The sequence below is a fragment of the Alexandromys fortis genome, unplaced genomic scaffold (genome assembly GCF_014885135.2).
Source record: "Alexandromys fortis isolate MF-2015 unplaced genomic scaffold, M_Fortis_MF-2015_v1.1 scaffold_31, whole genome shotgun sequence".
Taxonomy (NCBI): domain Eukaryota; kingdom Metazoa; phylum Chordata; class Mammalia; order Rodentia; family Cricetidae; genus Alexandromys; species Alexandromys fortis.
Window position 1 is genome coordinate 1,456,153 of NW_026067974.1, and position 18,853 is coordinate 1,475,005.

Consider the following 18,853-nt stretch of genomic DNA (forward strand, 5'->3'; position numbering starts at 1 on the left):
CCCCCCCCCCCCCCCCCCCCCGTTTTGGTTTTTCAAGACAGGGTTTCTCTGGCCTCGAACTCACAAAGATCCACCCCGCCTCTGCCTCCTGAGTGCTTATAACGATGTTAATGATGTCCAAAACTACAGTGAAAACGGTTACAAGTAACGGTTGTAGCAAATGACAGGAAAATTCCTCCTAAATGCCGCAGATGAACAACTGCCTCTGGAAAGGTGTTACGCCTGTGGGCCTGGGAATGAAGCTCAGTAGTTGAATGAGTGTTTGTCTAGCTAGCAAGCCTGAGGCCTAGAGTCAGTCCAGGGAGCTAGAGAGGTGGGTTGCAATGAGCCTTGCTGGTAAATGGTGTAGATCATCATCATCATCATAATCAACTACATGTAAGGGCTGGTGAGATGACTCAGTAGTTACGAGCACTGTCTGCTCTTCTAGAGGATCCTGGTTCAGGGTTTCAGCGTTCAGGTCCCAGCACCTATGTGATAGCTCACTAGAGTCCCAGGAAGGTCTGACGCCCTCTCCTGGTCTTCATTGGTACTGCACACACATGGTGCACAAACATACAGCCAAAACACCCAAACAAGAAAATAATGAATAAAATCTCAAAAATTTTTTAAAAAGTCAACTAAATGTAAATGTTGTTTGGTTGTTTCTTGCTCCTTACAGCTGTCTTCCCCTGACAGATACATTTTGTGTGTGTGTGTATGTGTGTGTGTGTGTGTCTTGTATGCATGTGTGCATATACTCATTGGGTGTGCATGCATTTGTGTAAATTTATGCAGAGGTTGATACTTAGTGCCTTTCTCAATTCCGAGTCACCTTATTTTGCTGGCTCCCTGACTGAACCTAGAACCAGGCTAGGTTGGCCTGACCAGTGAGCTCCAGGGATCCGCCTGCCTCTGTCCATCTCTGTTTTCCTGGTGCTAAGATCACAGACACACACCAACACACTCAGGCTCCAAATCTAGGTTCTCATGCTTGAACAGCAGGCGCTCTGCTGACTGAGGCACAGGGGGAGACAGTTTCCTTAGTCCTGTTAATTTTTACTAGCAGCTCCTCAGGGAGGGGTGGGATCTCATCAACCCTCCCTCACATCCACGTGAAATGTTGAGAGGCCCAATACCCTCCTGTGAGAGCTCCCGAGTGAACGGATGTGTCATGTCAGAAGACATCTTTTTGCTGCATGTCTCCCCGTGATCTTATATTATTCCTTCTCCTCTCCTCTTTGATGTTCCCTGAGCCTTGGAGGGGGTGATATAAAAAGTATGGAATGTGCTGGGCAGTGGTGGTGCACGCCTTTAATCCCAGCACTTGGGAGGTAGAGGCAGGCGGACCTCTGTGAGTTTGAGGCCAGCCCGGTCTACAAAGTGACTTCCAGGACAGACACAGACAGACAGACAGACAGACAGACAGACAGACAGACAGGAAGGAAGGAAGGAAGGAAGGAAGGAAGGAAGGAAGGAAGGAAGGAAGGAAGGAAGGGGAAAGTCATAGCTACCTGCAGCCGAGAGAGCAGAGAGGGGTTGGGTGGACTTGTGCCCTTTATTCAGTCTTGAGACTTCAGTGGGAGTGTCATCCAGAAACTCAGAGACGTCATGGATGCAGTGTCTGAGCTGAGCACCCCGTTGCCTTGCCAGGTTGACATAAACTTAACCATTACAAACTATCATGGAGCATGTGGGTGACTATAACTATTCAGAATCTAAGCAGGAATAGGAAAACACTTTATTATTTTTAAGAGCTTTATTAACATGTAGTTAATGCACATATTTGTAGTGTACAGTGTGTCATTTCAGGTTATGTATATATAATATGTAATGATTAGATCAGAATTGATTGTCATATCTGTTTCTTCATACTGTTTCTTTGATGATGGGGTCATTAAAAGTCCTCTCTCAGACACGCCTTTAATCCCATCACTCAGGTAGCAGAGGCAGGGAAATCTCTGAGTTTAAGGGCAGCCTGGTCTACATAGTGAGTTCAAGCCACACAATACTATTAGTGTTGTTGAGAGAGAGAGAGAGAGAGAGAGAGAGAGAGAGAGAGAGAGAGAGAGAGAGAAGGAAAAAGGGAAATCCTCTCTTGTGGTCTTTGGGGCTGGTTGGTCAGTGTCCACCACTGTTGCCTGTGCTGCAGAGGAACATTAGAATTTAGTCTTTCTGTGTATATGCACGTCTTACCTTCCCTTACCACCTCCTTAGGTTCCTATTCTAGTTTCTTCTTCTTTGAGATCTTTTCTTTTAAAGTCTTAATATAAATGCACGCATGTGGCATTTGTCTTCCACGCATGTGGCATTTGTCTTCCTGTAGCTGATTTACATTAGAGTCGTGCCGTGTGGATCATTTTGCAGTCTTTCATCCCTCAGCCGTGTGCTGGTCCGCAGTCCTGGCACACGTAACTGCCTCCTGGAGCTGTGATTGCTAGCCTCTCTCTTCTTTCGACAGGGTTAAGTTAGAAGACGGAGGACTCCCTGAGAGTCTCATAGTAAGCAATGGGGGCGACTCCCACTTTACACTTAGAAAAGCAAAGAAGCGGACTTTGAAGTTGGTGGAGGATGAAGAAACGGACCTGGGTTACAGGTGCTCAAAGAAGCAGTGGAAAAAGCAAGAGGACAGCAGCCACAATGACAAGGCCTTGGACCTGGAGACAAAGCCTGTTCAGGATGAAGTGGGAAGGAAAAGCAAGAGAAAAAGCAAAGTGACAGGCACCCCGGAAGAGGAGGAGGAAGAGGCCAGAAAGAAGTCGCCAAAAAGAAAGGAGAAATGTGAACCTAAGAAGCAGACCAAGGCCGCCAAGCCTCCCAAAACACAGGCGGCCAAGGAGTGGAACTGTGGCTCGCCCAAGGGCTCCCCCAAGGGCTCCCCCAAAGGCTCCCCCAGAAGCAGCATCACTAAAACCCGGAGGAAAAGCAGTGCAGGGCTAAAAGGGAGCCCAGGCTACCTGTCAGACTCGGATTCCTCTCCAGAGTCGGTCAGAGATGACCACTGCAGCGTCACAGTGCAGGGGCTCACCTTTTCAGAGAAACTCACAGCTGAGCTGTTGAAAGATGGACCTGCTACAAAAACTGCAGCTGCCAGCAGACAGTCCTCAAAGGGCGGCTTTCCCTTCAGCTCTGGCAAGAGCAAGGCCACCAGAACCTCGTCATCCAGTTCAGACTCGAGTTCAGAGTCGGAAGACCAGTTTGTGGTGTCCAAGAACATCTCTGAGGGCGCCTCGGACTTCTTAAAGACAGCTGGCCTCTTTGCAGGGCAAGGGTGTCCAGGGCTCACATTGCAGACGCCGGGTGTCACGGGATGGAAGCCTTCTGACTCAAGCAGAGGCAGACAAGCTTCTGGNGCCTTCTGACTCAAGCAGAGGCAGACAAGCTTCTGGTCCTCCTTCCAGTGTACCCGTCCCCACCAGTTTGGGAAGAGGCTGGGGACGAGGAGAGGACTTCTTGTTTGGGAAGGGACTGAGGGGCCGGGGTGTACGGGGCCGAGGTCGAGGCCGCGGGCATGCTGTCTCCTGCATCTTAAATAGAAGTTCTGAGAGTCAGAAGCAGAAGCAGTTAAATGACATCCTAACAAATTCATCCACCGTGATCCAGGTAAGTATTTACTGTATGTGAGTTGGCCTCCTCTGTTCCCCATGGAGTGTATCTCAGCTCTGTGGCATGGCATGGGTTCTGCTTTTCTCTCCAGTAATGAAGTCACATGACTGTTTTCCAGAATCCTGTAGAGACACACAAGAAGGACTATAGTCTGTTGCCACTGTTGGCAGCTGCCCCTCAAGTCGGCGAAAAGATTGCGTTTAAGGTATATGTTAAAACAGCACCAGCTCTAACAAAGGCAAGATTCCCATCCCCCACATACACACAAAGCTTACTTAGTGAGTCTTGCTAAGTAATGGTCTCCAGAAACTGTCTGCCGATGTCAGAAGTCATGGTGGGGCCCCAGGTGGGTGGGAGTGTGCGCCTCTTCATGGCCCCTGTTCCTGGGGTAGGAGGGAGCAGCCCCAGGAGGGTGAGGGTCTAAGGGGCAGTATGGACCTGTAAGATTTGTCTTTTTTTTTTTAGCTTCTGGAGCTCACGTCGGACTACTCTCCCGATGTCTCTGACTACAAGGTAAGGCTGCCTCTATGAACATCATAAAGTCGGCTGGTTTTGCGGGGTGCACCTGTTGTCCAAGTTATTCAGGAGGCTGAGACAGGAAATGGTTTGAGCCTAGGAGGTCACAGCTAGGCTGGGCAATATAGTGAGCCTGCACCTCTTGAAAAACAGAGAAAATTAAACTGTCACCATGTCAGAAACTTGTCCAGTGTAGCAGCACCCTCCTTTAATCCTGGTACCCAGGAGGCTGAGGCAGGAGAATTTTAAATCTGAAGTGAACTGGGCATACATAGAGAGGTCTGTTTCAAATGTTTTTAAATAGATGGAGTATGGGGCTGGAGAGATGGCTCAGTGGTTAAGAACACTGGCTGCTCTTCCAAAGGTCCTGAGTTCAATTCCCAGCAACCACACCATCTATAATTTGATCTGATACCCTCTTCTGGTGTGCAGGCTTATATGCAAATAGAGTACTCATATATAAAAAATTAATTAAATCTTTTTTAAAAAATGAAGTGTTGGTATATTTGAATAATACTTCATGGCTAATATAGGCACTTTTGGTAAATAATGTCATAACAGAGGATGAGGTTCTGTGGACGTTTGCGAGGGTCACTGTGAAGTCTCCCAGTCTTCTGTGGCTGACACCCGAGAAGAAAACAGGGTGAGAATGATGAGCTCACCTGAAGCACAGGAGCTGTTGTGCTGCTGAGGGCCAAACTCAGGGCCTGTCTCAAAAATAAATAAATAAGTAATAAAAAGCCCTGCTGGCCTGTGCCCAGAGAACCAGAGTAGGTACTGAGTGGTGGGACTGGAGAGGTGGCTCAGCATGAAGAAGTGCTTGCATGCTTTTTTTAGAAAGGACTAGTGTTAGCCAGGCAGTGATGGGCGCCTCTATAATCTCAGCATTCAGGAGGCAGAGGCAGGTGGATCTCTGTGAGTTGGAGGCCATCCCAGTCTACAAGTCAAGTTCCAGGTCAGCCAGGACTTTTACCCAAAGTAAACTTGTCTTACAAAGCTCATTGGTTAGCCTCAGTATGTGGCCCCACAGCTGTCTCACCATTGCCGCCCATATGGGCGGAGCAATGGGTCCTCTTTTTAAGTTTTTGTTTGCTTTTTGAGACAAGGTTTCTTTGTGTAGCCCTGACTGTCTTGTCTTGGAACTTGCTCTGTAGACCAGACTAGCTTCGAACTAGAACTCAGAGATTTGTCTGACTCTACCTCCCAAATGCAGGGATTAAAGGGAGCACCACCACGCCCAGTTTAAGTTTTTTTTTTTTTTATGAGTTATTTTTATTTTATGTGCACTGGTTTTTGATATGTTTCTGCCAATGCAAAAGTCCAGATCAGACCAGATTAAAAGCAGATAAATGCAGGTTTATTGGGTGTAGCTCTCAGATGAGGTCACCGGACCAGAGAAGTCATGTGCCTGAACTAAGGTAGGGAGGTTTTATAGATGAGGGTTAATGGCATGCCCACCAGGTGCTGGGATTGTACCCAAGTATGGTCAGAAAACAAGCCCCTGGGTGGGCTGGTCATGTCAGAAAGGCAGATTGCATCAGCTACCAGAAATGGGTAATTGGGCTTTTGGCGCCATTTCTTTGTTGAGAAGTTTCTCAGTGCCCGTGGTGGGGTGGGGTGCTGGGTAAGTAGGATGGACCAGGTTTCCTAGCAACGTGCCTTCCTGTCCCTGCTGGGGGTGGGGCTATGCATATGGCTTAGAGTGGCCCCTGCAGTGCTAGGAACCCAAGCACCACTGTTTCTGTGTTGCTCTCCCAATGAAAGCTGTGATGCTGGTCCTCGCTTGAACACATTGCTTTAGCCTGCCTTCCTCCTTTCACCCCATCAATTTTGGGGACCTGTTATAATTGTTTTCCTTTTGTCAGCTGCTGTATGTATCCATCAGTCATGACTAACGTTTATCTATTTTTACCTTTAACGATATTTCAGTATATTCAGGTAGAATTGCTTCTTTCTATTCCCCTACATGTTGATTTGTTGAGATAAATTTATATTACAAAAAAGTAATTTTACTGTCTACTTACTTAGTGTCCTTTAGTGCTTTACGTGGAGATTTTTGACTTGGTCTTTTATTTTTGGAAGGAAGGAAAAATTCTAAGCCACGACCCAGAGACCCAGCAAGTGGAAATAGAAGTCCTCTCATCCTTACCAGGTGCGTCTTTAGAAGCAGGTGTGGTGCGCTAGCCTCCATCCCACAGTGCCTTCTGAGCAGTCTCACACCTAGAGCTGTGCCCTCCCTTGGCCTCCACTCACCTGGCCCCAGGATAAGTACCATTCTCTGATCTCCACCACCTGTCAGCACTCTGTAGCCTTGGGAACCTGTGCACCTTTTCCTTGGATGCAGACTTTGGGCTGCTTGTTTTTTGTTTGTTTGTTTGATTGGTTGGGTTTTGTTGTTGTTGTTTGTTTGTTTCTCTGTGTAACAGCCCTAGCTGTCCTGGAACTAGCTCTTGTAGACCAGGTTGGCCTCGAACTCACAGAGATCCACCTGCCTCTGCTTCCCAAGTGCTGGGATTAGAGGCGTGCGCCACCACCGCCCGGCTGGCTGGTTGTTCTTATCACTGTCATACACTTTGACAGGAGATTATAAGTATTGGTGAATGTGAATTGCAAGAACAGTTGCTTTTGGAAACCTAAACTGAATGCTTAGTTAGGGAGGTTACAAGAAAACTGCAGTTCAACTGTTTGCATAGATCAGCTATAAAAGATCAAAAGGAAACTCAGCAATGGTGTTTGCCTTTAATCCAGCCCTTGGGAGGCAGAGGCAGGTGGATCTCTGTGAATTCAAGCCAGCCTCATCTACAAGTAAGTTCCAGGACAGTCAGAGCTACACAGAGAAACCCTGTCTCAAAAACAACGAGAGAGAGAAAGAGAGAGAGAGAGAGAGAGAGAGAGAGAGAGAGAGAGAGAGAAACAAAGTTGTCAGAGCTGAGCTGCTGCATGGTATTAGGAGTGCAGAGGATCTGAGCTTTGAAGGGAGCGTGCCTGTTCACAAGGCACCGAATGACGTGTGGAAGCTGCCGGAGGCTAGTACCCACTGCGCACAAAGAGGTAGCCGCTGGAGGCTAGTAACCACCACGCACAAAGAGGTAGCCGCTTTTGTTTTCTCGCCTGCTCTTCTAGATCCAAGTACACATTGTGTGTTTTATAGGTTTTTTTTTAATTTCTTTATACAGTAAAGATGTTTAAAGTTTGGGGGTTTTGTTGTTGTGTTTGTTTTAATTTCAGGTTTTTGGGTTTTGTTTTTGGAGAATTTCATACATGAGACTGTATTCACATCATTTTTACCCGTCTTCCACCTTCCACCCCCTCTAATTTCTCCTGTGTCCTGTCCCCCCACTCCCAGTTTTTTCTTAAAACATGTATTTTGTGTGTGTGTGTGTGTGTGTGTGTGTGTGTGTATTTAGGCATGCACTAGTCAAGAGAACTTGCAAGAATTAATTCTTCTGTCCACCGCGTGGGTCCTGGGGACCACACTCAAGTCCTGGGCTTGTGCAGCAAGCACTTTTGTTTGCCAAGCCCTTTCGCTGCTCTTCCTCCCCATGTTTTGAGCTGGAGTCTCGTAGATCCCTGTGTAGAACTTGCTCTGTAGCCAGTGATGACCTTGAACTTCTGAGTTTCCTCCGGAGTGCTAGGATTACAGATGACCACAACCATGCCTGGTTTTAAGGGGTGCTGGGAATTGAACCTCAGGCTTTATGCATGCTAGATAAATACAATGCCAACTGAGCTGCATCCCTGGTGAGGTTTTCAATGTTTTGATGATTTTTTTTTTTTTTCTGAGACAAAGTTTCTCTATGAAACAGTTCTGTCTGTCCTGGAACTTGCTCTGTAGACCAGGCTGGCCTCAAATTCTGTTTGTATGGTTTTAGCTTGTATGATCATTTTTCTGATTTCATATTATTGTGCAAGGCTGAAACCTGCTCATGTTTCCGAGTTTAAACATACATGAATTTTTGAAAACATCAGCATCCCATACCTTCCCTTGTTAAACAAAGATTATCTTTGGGGATTATTTTGTGGTTGCACATTTTGCATTGGATGTACTCTGGGTTTTTTCAAACCCATGTCATTCTGATGAAGGGACGCTTATCTCTGATAAATGATAAGACAATCCTGTTGCTGGCACAGGCCGTGTCTTATAAAGCAGTACACCACACTTTCCTGTATGTCCCCAGCCTTCACATGAGTTTCCCAGTGATTGGAAATCCTCGTGGGGAACATTTTAACCATGGAGATATGACTTACTGTCCTTCTACCCTCTGGTTTCAGCTGTGAAAGAACCTGGGAAGTTTGATTTGGTCTATCACAATGAAAACGGAACCGAGGTGGTGGAGTATGCCGTGACACAGGAGAGGCGGGTAGGCGAGCTGCTCTAAAAACTTTTGACTGATGGGGGGAGGGGGCGGAGTATGAAAGGTGACATTACAGCTTCCTGAACTGCTTGTGTTAAAACCCTGGAGGATCGGGGCTCTGGGGCATTTAATCTTCCTGTGGAATAGCAAACAAGAGACAGGTTCCAAAACAAGGTGCTACCACGGACCTCCCAGAGCCCACGTGACAACACACACACCTTGTATAAAAGCATAGTGCTTACTGAAAATTCTACTTGTGTAGGTTCCCGTAGGAAAGAGGCGTATGTCAGACTTTATATTACCAAATACCCTGAGAGCCACTGCTGTAGCTTCAACTTAACCACGTGACCAAACTCAGCTCAAGAAGAAATATGAACTCAGAAACCTCTGTCATCACAAGTTGTTACTGTCCCTCAGGTTCCCCAGTCCCGGCCTAAGTGGCATAGACGGCATACAGAATGACATAACGTGATTCTGTCCTCTGACACTCTATTTTAATGTTAAATTATACTTATTATTGTGTGTGCATATGCCACCACATGCATGTGAAGGTCAGAAGCCAACTTTCAATTGTCTGTTCTTGCCTTCCACCATGTGGATCCTGGGGATTGAACACAGGATGTCAGGCTTGGCAGCAGGCACCTTTACCTACTGAGCCATCTTGCCAGCCCTCACGTACGGGACAGAGCACATGGTCTATGTGTTTCCCTCTGTTCAGAGCTAGCAGTCAGTTGCTGGTGTCACGTCCACCCTCGACCAGCAAGGAAAAACGCAACACCCTGAGCTCTTCTTGCAGCAGTTTTCAGGACTTTATTTACAGCAATCTATCTCCTTCTCCTTTTCTCCTTTTCTCCTTTTCTCCTTTTCTCCTTTTCTCCTCCTCCTCTTCCTCCTCCTCCTCCTCCTCCTCCTCCTCCCTCCCTCCCTCCCTCCCTCCCTCTCTCTCTCCTTCTTCTCTCCTCTCTGTCTGGGCAAACCTCTCCCAGCACTTAAGTAGGCATGGGCTGCCAACCCAGAACTGCCAGGTGGGCACTGCCCATAGGAACACGCATATGCAGGCAGCTGATAATCATTGCGTGATCATAGCATAGGTCAGGCTTTAGCCATCTCAGGAGTTGATTATACATCTCCATCAGGTGTGACACCACGCAGCTCGCTACATGCTGGCAGAAGCTTCTTGGCAGCTTGATTATAGTTAAGAATGCTTCCTCTCTGTAATCATATTTGAAACGTTTTGCTTATTTAGCCATTATATGTATTTCAGTGCTGAAAACTCTTGTTTTGTCTGAACTCTAAGCCTATAGAGACCCAGCCAGACTGTGTTTTAAGATAGAAGAGCCTCTTAGGATTTCTTTCTAGAAACATATTCTTAGGGTTTGTGAAAGTATCATCTCCTATACTTTCTTGTTTGGTTATTCTTTTTGTTTGTTTGTTTGTTTTGTTTTGTTTTTTGGAGACAGGGTTTCTTTGTAGCTTTGAAGCCTGTCCTGAAACTTGCTCTGTAGACCATGCTGGCCTCGAACTCACAGAGAACTGCCTGTCTTTGTCTCCCAAGTGCTGGGATTAAAGGCTTCATCTCCTATACTTCTATGTTTGCAATATTTTTTTATAATTTTTGTTGAAATATGTTCCTAGAAAAATTGTGAGCAGAAAACCTGTAGTTTTTCTTTTTTGACACTAGATGGCTCTCATCACTCACCCTTACCCAGTGCTTGGGGCATCTCTCTTGGTAAATTGTGTGGTAGTTCCTGTCTTAGGCAGACTAGGGTAAGTTAACTAGAGAGTGGCCCAGAAAGGTGATCAGCCACCTCGTGCTGGCCATTAGGCCCCGTCTAGCCCTCAGAGCCAGCCTCACCAAAAATGCCGTTTTCCAGAGTGGAGGCGTGGGAATTTAGAACTATAGGAAAGAATAGGAAGATGCGAACAAAAATAGTAAAACATAGAAACATGTAGGATGGGATCGGGAGGGAATTTTTCAGTGAGTACTAAAAATTCACACGTGTTTAATTTCCAAATGGTTAATATATTCCTGCCCTCAGAAGGTAGGAGTGAAACAAAAGACTGCTTTAACACACAAACTGAAACTCAGGGCCACGTTCCTTGCTCATTACCTAGACTCACGCCCTAGACACTCTAGGCAAACCATTTCCTGGGTGGAATCCCAAATTATTTCCATAAAGGGAACTAGAACTTAGTTGGATCCTTAGACTTTTGTTTTATGTAAGGAACCAACTACTTCCCTATTTCAGCACAAGGGCTGGCAACTAGCCACACCTCTGGAAGATAGTCTTGAGAGAGCAGAACTCGATTTACATATAGGTGGATCTTTGCTTGAGGTAGAAGCACAACAATCTCGAATGAACTAAAAACCAGTTCCAAACTCTCTGACCTTTGAGCCTCCACAGTCTATAGGCAAATCCTTTTTTTTTTTTTTTTTTTTTTTGGTTTTTTGAGGCAGGGTTTCTCTGTAGCTTTAGAGCATGTCCTGGAACTAGCGCTTGTAGACCAGGCTGGCCTCGAACTGTCCACCCGTCTCTGCCTCCCAAGAGCTAGGATTAAAGGCGTGTACCACCACGGCCTGGCTAAGGCAAATCCTTCTGATACCTCGTAGCAGCCTTCTCATCACCCAGACTCGACTCTAAACCAAAGGCTGAAATATGTTTAATGTAAAACTTAGCTGCATTTTGAGTAATTAAATTCAGCTTACTAGTATTGAAATTATTCTTTTTATTCAACCATTCTGCACAGAAATTTATTGAACTAACCTCCGATTTATAGCTGCAGATCTCTGTGATGTCAAAATGAGTTGGTTAAATGGGTGTTTTGTGCTTTTCCACAGATCACTGTACTCTGGAAAGAACTGATTGATCCGAGACTGATTATTGACTCCTCAAGTAGTTTCTCAAGTAAATAGGATGTCTCCACATAACCTCCAACCTCGTGGCCTCGCATTCCATAAGAATTGTTTGTGACCGTGACCATAGCCTGAAGTTTCAAAAAGAAGATCAACTATCGTTTGGACTTTCTGTTATCTTCCCTTTACCATACTAGGAAAAGAATCTACCTCACCATTTAGAGTAACATGGGTGTTCGTTCGTAGACCTTTATTTCCCTCGGCTAAATTCAGTAGTGCCATTGAAAACTGCCCTGTGGGCAGACCAATATGGCAGTGTGCTTGCTCTCTTCCACCTCTGGCCCGCCAGTAGCAATCGTCAGTAGTTTACAGTACACATGTGAGCTCGTGCTGTGCATCTTGTGTTATTTTTCTTTAGGGTCACATTTAAAATACTAAGGCATGTTTCTTGACCTAATTTTTTCACATGTGAATCGCTCTGTAAGCGCGGGGCGTCTCACGCATTCCGAGTGGTTTATGCTCATCGTCCTCAAGACCTGGGGGAGGCGGGTTCAGTGCAGAGAATGAGTTAAGGAACCTTTCACACTTTTCCAACGGTAAAATGCAGGATCCCCAGGGCCCTGTGTGGAAAGCAGTGGCAAGACAACTGTGTTGTATTGCCTGGAAGAGAGCAGGCCTCCTACTGCCAGAGGCTGGCCATGAACCTCAGACCGGCGGCAGGTGGCTTTGCCACAGGATGCCAGGAGCCTGGCTCAGCATGCTGAAGCGAGGATCTTGAACAGAAATTTTCTTTTCTGTTACCACTCAGCAAAGCTAAAGGCTGAATAAAAACTGGGAAATTGCCGGGCAGTGGTGGCGCACGCCTTTAATCCCAGCACTTGGGAGGCAGAGGCAGGTGGATCTCTGTGAGTTCGAGGCCAGCCTACAGAGCAAGTCCCAGGACAGGCTCTTAAAAGCTACAGAGAAACCCTGACTTGAAGAAAAAAAAACCTGTGAAAATTGCTTTCTTTTAACAAAAACTTGGATCCCTCCTTCAGCTTTGCAGATTTTTAAATAAAATCATATTGAACTCAATTTCCAGGCTGAGTTAGCATGTTTGAGTTTTTCAAGTAGTCTTATTGGTTTATAATCATTTTCATAACACGGCGGTTTACTTTACACCTGGGAGGCAAAGATAAGTTTATAAGTTCAGGAACAGCCTGGGCTACATAGCAAGATAGTGTCTCAAAAAGAGTTCTCATCATTTGTTTTTTGACTCAAGTCTGCTGTCAAAAGTGTGGTTTAGCCGAGTTCCGTATGATCTGGAAGCTGCTGGATCTGTGAAGATGCTGTTCATTTAATCTGCAGAATGTCAAAGTGTGTGTTTGCGAGTGTGTAAGTTTTACTCTAGGAGGACAGCTCAGCCCTAAGTGGGGGGACTTCAGCTGTGGGGCTCTGTGTAGCACAGTTTCCAGGACTTGGAAACTGAGATACGTAGTCAGTATTGGCTGGGCCCAGAGGTGTTGACCGGGTGTGTTTATCAGCGTATGAATTGCCCTGCTCTCTATACTGGTAAATAGAGTGCACAGAAACATGATAAAATCAGTTTAGGGTTCGTAAGCTGCCTTCTGAAAAACACAAGCGTTTAGAAAAAAAGCACCTGGGAGGCAGAGGCAGGCAGATCTCTGTGAGTTCAAGGCCAGCCTGGTCTACAAGAGCTAGTTCCAGGACAGGTTCCAAAGCTACAAAGAAACCCTGTCTCAAATAACAAAAAAACAACAACAACAACAAAAAAAACAAAAACAAAAAACACACCAATCTTTTGCTTTATTTGTATATACACAGCCATGTGTGGACCTGGGTCCCCTGTGAAGTATTTGTGTGTTTTCTTTATAAAGGACTGGGAAAACACTGGTTTTACAGAGACCTGAGCTAATTCTCACCATGTGTCCGATGCCTTGAGCACCGACTCATCCCCCCCCCCACAAACACACAATTTAAATCTTTAACATACACACAAAATCTTTAAAAAATAAATAATTTTTGACACAGGGTCTAGCTATGTAGCCCCAGCTGGCCTGGAACTCTTGCATTGTAGACCAAACTGGTCTCAAATTCACAGAGATCTGCTTGCCTCTCCCTCCTAAACTCTGGGATTAAAGATGTGAACCATCATGCCTGACTGAAAATAAAATCTTTCAAAAATCAAAATAAGGTAGAAAGGAATAGGATAGTGGAGACCTCTGGCCTTTTATTTTTTTGTCCCCTTTCTTTTTTGACTTTTGAGACAGGGTTTTCCTGTGTAGTTTTGGAGCCTGTTCTAGGACTCACTTTGTAGACCAGGATCCAGGCTGACCTCAAACTCACAGAGATCCACCTGCCTCTGGAAGAGCAACCAGTGTTCTTTTTTTTTTTTTTTTTCAAAATGATAACGTACCTTAAAGCTAATTTTATTTAATAATTAGCATTTTAAAAGCAAAAGTATGGACCAATCCATAAACGATGAAACTATGTAAATCTTATTAAACAGCAAACTCTGTAGTAAAGAAAATCAGAGCACATTGTTGGATAAGTCATCAAATTTCCCTTCTCCAATAAAAATAGGTATGGCATTATATCACCCCAAGAAGAGTTAAAAGTACACAGCACTACATACATAGAGAATAGGTTTTCATCCTGATGAAATGCTTCTGTCAGTCAATATTTCATAAGGTGGAAACCATGGTTCCCACCTTTAATCACGGAGCCATACCCACCAGCTCCCAAATTTTTTTTTAATGTGTATGGATGCTTTGTTTTCATGTATGCCTGTGCATTGTGTGCATGTGCTGTGCCCACAGAGGCCAGAAAAGGGCGCAGTATCTCTTGGGACTGGCGTTACAGACAGTTGTGAGCTGCCATGCGGGCGCTGGGAATTGAACTCCAAGTTCACTGCAAGAGCAACAAGTGCTCTCAACCTCTGAGTTAACTCTCCATCTCCAAATTCAGAATATTGTTACAGCACCTGGAGAGGCTGAATTCACAGAGCTGGAGAGATGGATGGATGGCTCAGCTTTTAAGAGCGTCTGTAACTCCAGTTCCAGGAAATCCGATGCCATCTTCTGACCTGCACGGGCACAAAGTATACATGTGGTGCACATACATGCAGGCAGAACAATCATATGCATAAAATAAACCTAAAAAATTGTTAAATCAAATTCACAATTCAAAGCTTTATCATGGAGAATTTTCCATCAAACATTGACGAAGCACAGCTCTTTCAGAATAAAGGGCATTTTTAAGTCACATTAGTGAAGATAGCACCTATGACCCAGCTGGCACCACCTAGCATGTCTAATGAGTTCCTAGACCACCATCTCCGTGGATCACAGTAGGCATTGTGTCCTCTGGACACCCATGTGTTAAAGGTTTGCATCCACAAGGTGGTGCTGTTGAGAGGCGGGAACTATTGAAAGCCTGTTGTCATTGAGGGAGGGTGCTCTATCCTGACAGGCTCTCTGACTGCCAGGCATTCCTGACACAAAGTGCTTCTACACCACAGATTCAAAGCAAAGGGACCAACTGATCATGAAGTAGAACCCCGAACAAAGGAGTCGAGGTTCACCCTTTCCTGTTACTCTGTCATCTCTTGCATTTCATCACCATGATGAGATGCTAACCCCACATCTGTAAAAATATTAGCAAATCCTGACTGTGGTTGTAGTTCAATCTAGTGCTTGCCTAAAACATACAGAGCCCTAGGTTACAACCACAACCCTCATAAACTGGGCATGGGGATACATGTCTATAATTAGTACTTTGGAGGTGGAGGCAGGAGGATCAGGTATTCAAGGAGAGAGAGGAGGAAGGAAGAGGAAAAGGAAGAAGGAAGAAGAGGGGGAGAAAGAAGAGAGAAAGAGAAAGAAAAAGAAAGAAAGAAAGAAAGGAAGGAAGGAAGAGAGAGAGAGAGAAAGAAAGAAAGAAAGAAAGAAAGAAAGAAAGAAAGAAAGAAAGAAAGAAAGAAAGAAGGGCCTGCAAGATGGTCCATCCGGTAAAGGTGATGCAGCCACGCCTGACAGCCTGAGTTTTGTCCATGGGATCCACATGGTCAAAGAGGAGAACTTTCTCCCTCAAGTTGTTCTCTGACCTTTGCACGCAAGCTCATGCTGTAACAAGGACACACTCTTGTGAGCACACACACACACACACACACACACACACGCACGCACACACGCGTTAAAAATTTAAAGACAAAGATTGGCAAATCAAACCCAGCAATATATAAAACGATAATATTTCACTCCTTTTGGTTGTTCCAGGAGTGTGTGTTTACATTCAATTTGTGCGACTAGTCCCACTTACCAGGTAAGGTAGAAAAGAGCCCTGTGTTGACCAAGCAAATGAGAGTTCCTCGATCAAAACATCACAGTTTGGGAATAAAACAAGAGCTTGGTTAGAACTCTTTACACTTATTTTTTGGTTAGGAATAACTTCAGTGGAAGCAGGAGGAATTGGAGGTGAGCCTGGGCTACACAATGAGAGTTTCTTTTTCAAAATCTGGGGAGGGTGGGAGTTTGTTTTTAAATGTTTTGGGGACATGGACATGACAGCACATTTAAGAAAAAACTAAGCTCAGAGACCTAAGATTCTCAGGGACCTCCCTTTCCCCCTGTGCCTATTCACAATAGGTCTTTGTCATCTTTGCCATTTAGACATCTCTGGCTGTCCCCCCCCCCAACCTTTCATCATGTTAACTTCACATTCTAGCACTAAGTGACATCCCAGGCCTCTCAACGTCCTTCACAAGGGTTCAAGGATTCAAAGGTGCACGTTCATACCACAGCTGACGTTTCATGAGGACTGCGCTGGTGGGAATAACGAAGCTGTATTTTCAGGCGAATGAGGCTTCTTTACCTACTTTCCCCAACCTCCAGATACGGAGCAGGGATCCTAACATGGTTGCTAGGCACCTAACATGGTTGCTAGGCATTACCTGGATGGGGCCATATAGTTCCCTCTTGACCAACTGGGTCCCATTTGACTTTGGAACATTGCCGGACTGAAGATACCAGTTATGATGATAAACAAACACACCCTATCAGCCAGGGGCAGTCCCTGGCCTGCCACCAGCCCTTTGAAAAGGTTAACAGTTCATGGTCTTCATCACCGCCTACATCCGACGTGTTTACACACAGACGTCATCTATACTAAAAGGTTCGGGAGCTATTCTGGCTCTCCCAGCTTCACGGATAAGAAATCCATGCCCTTGAGAGGAGCTGGCTTCTCGGGACACACCTCTTCACTGCTAACCGTGTTAGAAGGCAGAACTGGTTGGCCCCTACCCTTTCAGCTCTTGCTCTGTGGCATGCATGCCTGTTGTGGAGGTCTCCGTGACTCTCTCCCCCTTGGAATTTGATCAACATGGAGTAGGGCTCTCCCAATGATCTTCATTTGTTCAATCTGCCTTTCCCAACCACGAGCCTAGAAAGAGAGTGCCACATTCTGCCATGAATCACCACGCTCCTCCAACCATGAAAATTAGGTTAGGGGTGGATTTTTTTAGTGTTTGTTTCCTGGAAGCTGCTTTGCACCTCCCTTGGGAGGAAGCGTTTTGTAGTAGGAAATATTTGCCTTCTGGAAGCAGATAAGCCCCATGCCAGCACCCATTGTCTTAGCTGTATTGCTAGGTTCTCTGAGCCTGATTGTTTTCTCTGTAACCTGGGATGATTTTTTTTTTTTTTTAATTTTAAAAAAAAAAGAAAAAATATAAATATGGAAAAAGAACAAGAACTAGAACTAAAAAAAAAGAAAAAAAAGAACTCAAAAACACGAGATCCACCTCTCTCTGCCTCCCAAGTGCTGGGATTAAAGGCGTGCGCCACCACTGCCCGGCACCTGGGATGATTTTATCTCTTTTGAAGGTTATCGTAAGAGGGGGTCTCAGTGTCTCGTCTCACCCCAGCATCCTTTCGTCTTCTTTTTCCATGCAGACAACAACCACCAAAATATGAACTAGAATAGATGGGACGATAGGTCCTGGGGAAGTAGAAGCCTGTGTGTGTAAATTAGGGGAACCAGCACTTAGAATGTTGAGTTCAGCAGTTTCAAGCTCGAATTCCAGCTCTGTGTGTGACAGCGTCTTGACCTTCTCCAGTAAAAATGGATGTGGGACCGACTCCTAGGGCTTTGTAAGGATTTTTCCAATAATAAACTCAGTTTGTCTGGCACACAGTAGGTGCCTCATAAACAGGGGCTGTTAGATACCGTGGGATATTTACCTTGTCAGCATGGCTGCCGAGTCTTGTCATCCAAGATAAACTTCCATAATTCCTCTAAAAACTTCTCCTTGCCCCCATTGAATTTCCCAAAGAACACTTGTAGCCTCCTGTCCACCCACCTGCATGTTCTGCACCCTGCCCAGAATGGGGGACCCACAGAACTAAAAACAAAGTAAGCCTAAATGAATGATTTTGAGAAAAAAAAAAGTTTGAAGCTCCAATATTGTGTGTGCACGCATAAGAGAGAAGACATTTGTTAGATTTGGGAATCCTCAAATCCCTGGTCAGTCAAAGCTGCTATTTTTTTTTTCAGTACTGAAAATTGAACTTGGAGCCTCACACATGATAGGGATGCTATCACTAAATTATATCCTCTTATTACTTAAAAAAAGGGGGGGGGTCTTCCTGTGTAGCCAAGGCTGGCCTTGAACTTTAAATCCTCCTACTTCAGTCTCCCTAGAGAGAGTTCCGGAATTATAGGTGTGCCCTACCCTGCCCAGTTTGGAAACACTGTAACCAATCTGGAAGAAGTGAAGAGATGTAAAGAGACCCTTGCATCTCTCAATCTATCAAATTATTGAGACAATGGACCCCAAAGAAATCAGAGTTTCCTCGGAATCTCATAGGGATTTCTACTTCCGGTGTAGATTAGATCTGTGTAAGTCTCTCTTAGTGTCCTTATTGTTGTCTAGATTCTCTGGGATTGTGATTTGTGGGCTGGTTTTCTTTGCTTTATGTTTAAAAACCACTATTGCATTGCTGGTGGGAATGCAAGCTAGTACAGCCCCTTTGGATGTCAGTCTGGCGATTTCTCAGAAAATTAGGAAACAACCTTCCTCAAGACCCAGTAATACCACTTTTGGGTATATAACCAAAGGATGCTCAACTGTGCCACAAGGACATATGCTCAACTATGTTCATAGCAGCATTGTTTGTCATAGCTAGAACCTGGAAACCTAAATGCCCCTTGACCGAAGAATGGATAAGGAAAATGTGGCACATTTACACAATGGAGTACTAGACAGCAGAAAAAATAATGACATCTTGAATTTTGCAGGCAAATGGATGGAGCTAGAAAATATCATTTTGAGGGAGGTAACCCAGACCCAGAAAGACAATTTTGTGGAGTCTTAACCAGGGTTAAATAACTGGATTTAGGCCCCGCAGCCTCATACTGCAAGTTCTCCCGCCCAGACATCTCCTCAACCCTGCTTTAGATGTTGAGACAGTCACTCACTCTGTCACCTAGGCTGGTATCGAACTCACGGCAATCCTCCTGCCTCAGCTTTCCAAGTGATGGAATAACA

At 45.2% G+C, this 18,853-nt stretch overlaps 1 protein-coding gene across 1 annotated transcript; it reads left to right on the forward strand.

Moving 5' to 3' along the window:
• Positions 1–1,590: 1,590 nt before the first annotated feature.
• Coil (coilin) lies at positions 1,591–12,388 on the forward strand. The gene is made up of 8 exons (XM_050156790.1): positions 1,591–1,632; positions 2,421–3,315; positions 3,353–3,582; positions 3,704–3,790; positions 4,051–4,098; positions 6,184–6,253; positions 8,374–8,462; positions 11,296–12,388. Exons 1-8 carry the CDS (start codon positions 1,591–1,593, stop codon positions 11,368–11,370), a joined length of 1,536 nt encoding a protein of 511 aa, XP_050012747.1. The 3' UTR covers positions 11,371–12,388.
• Positions 12,389–18,853: the final 6,465 nt, after the last annotated feature.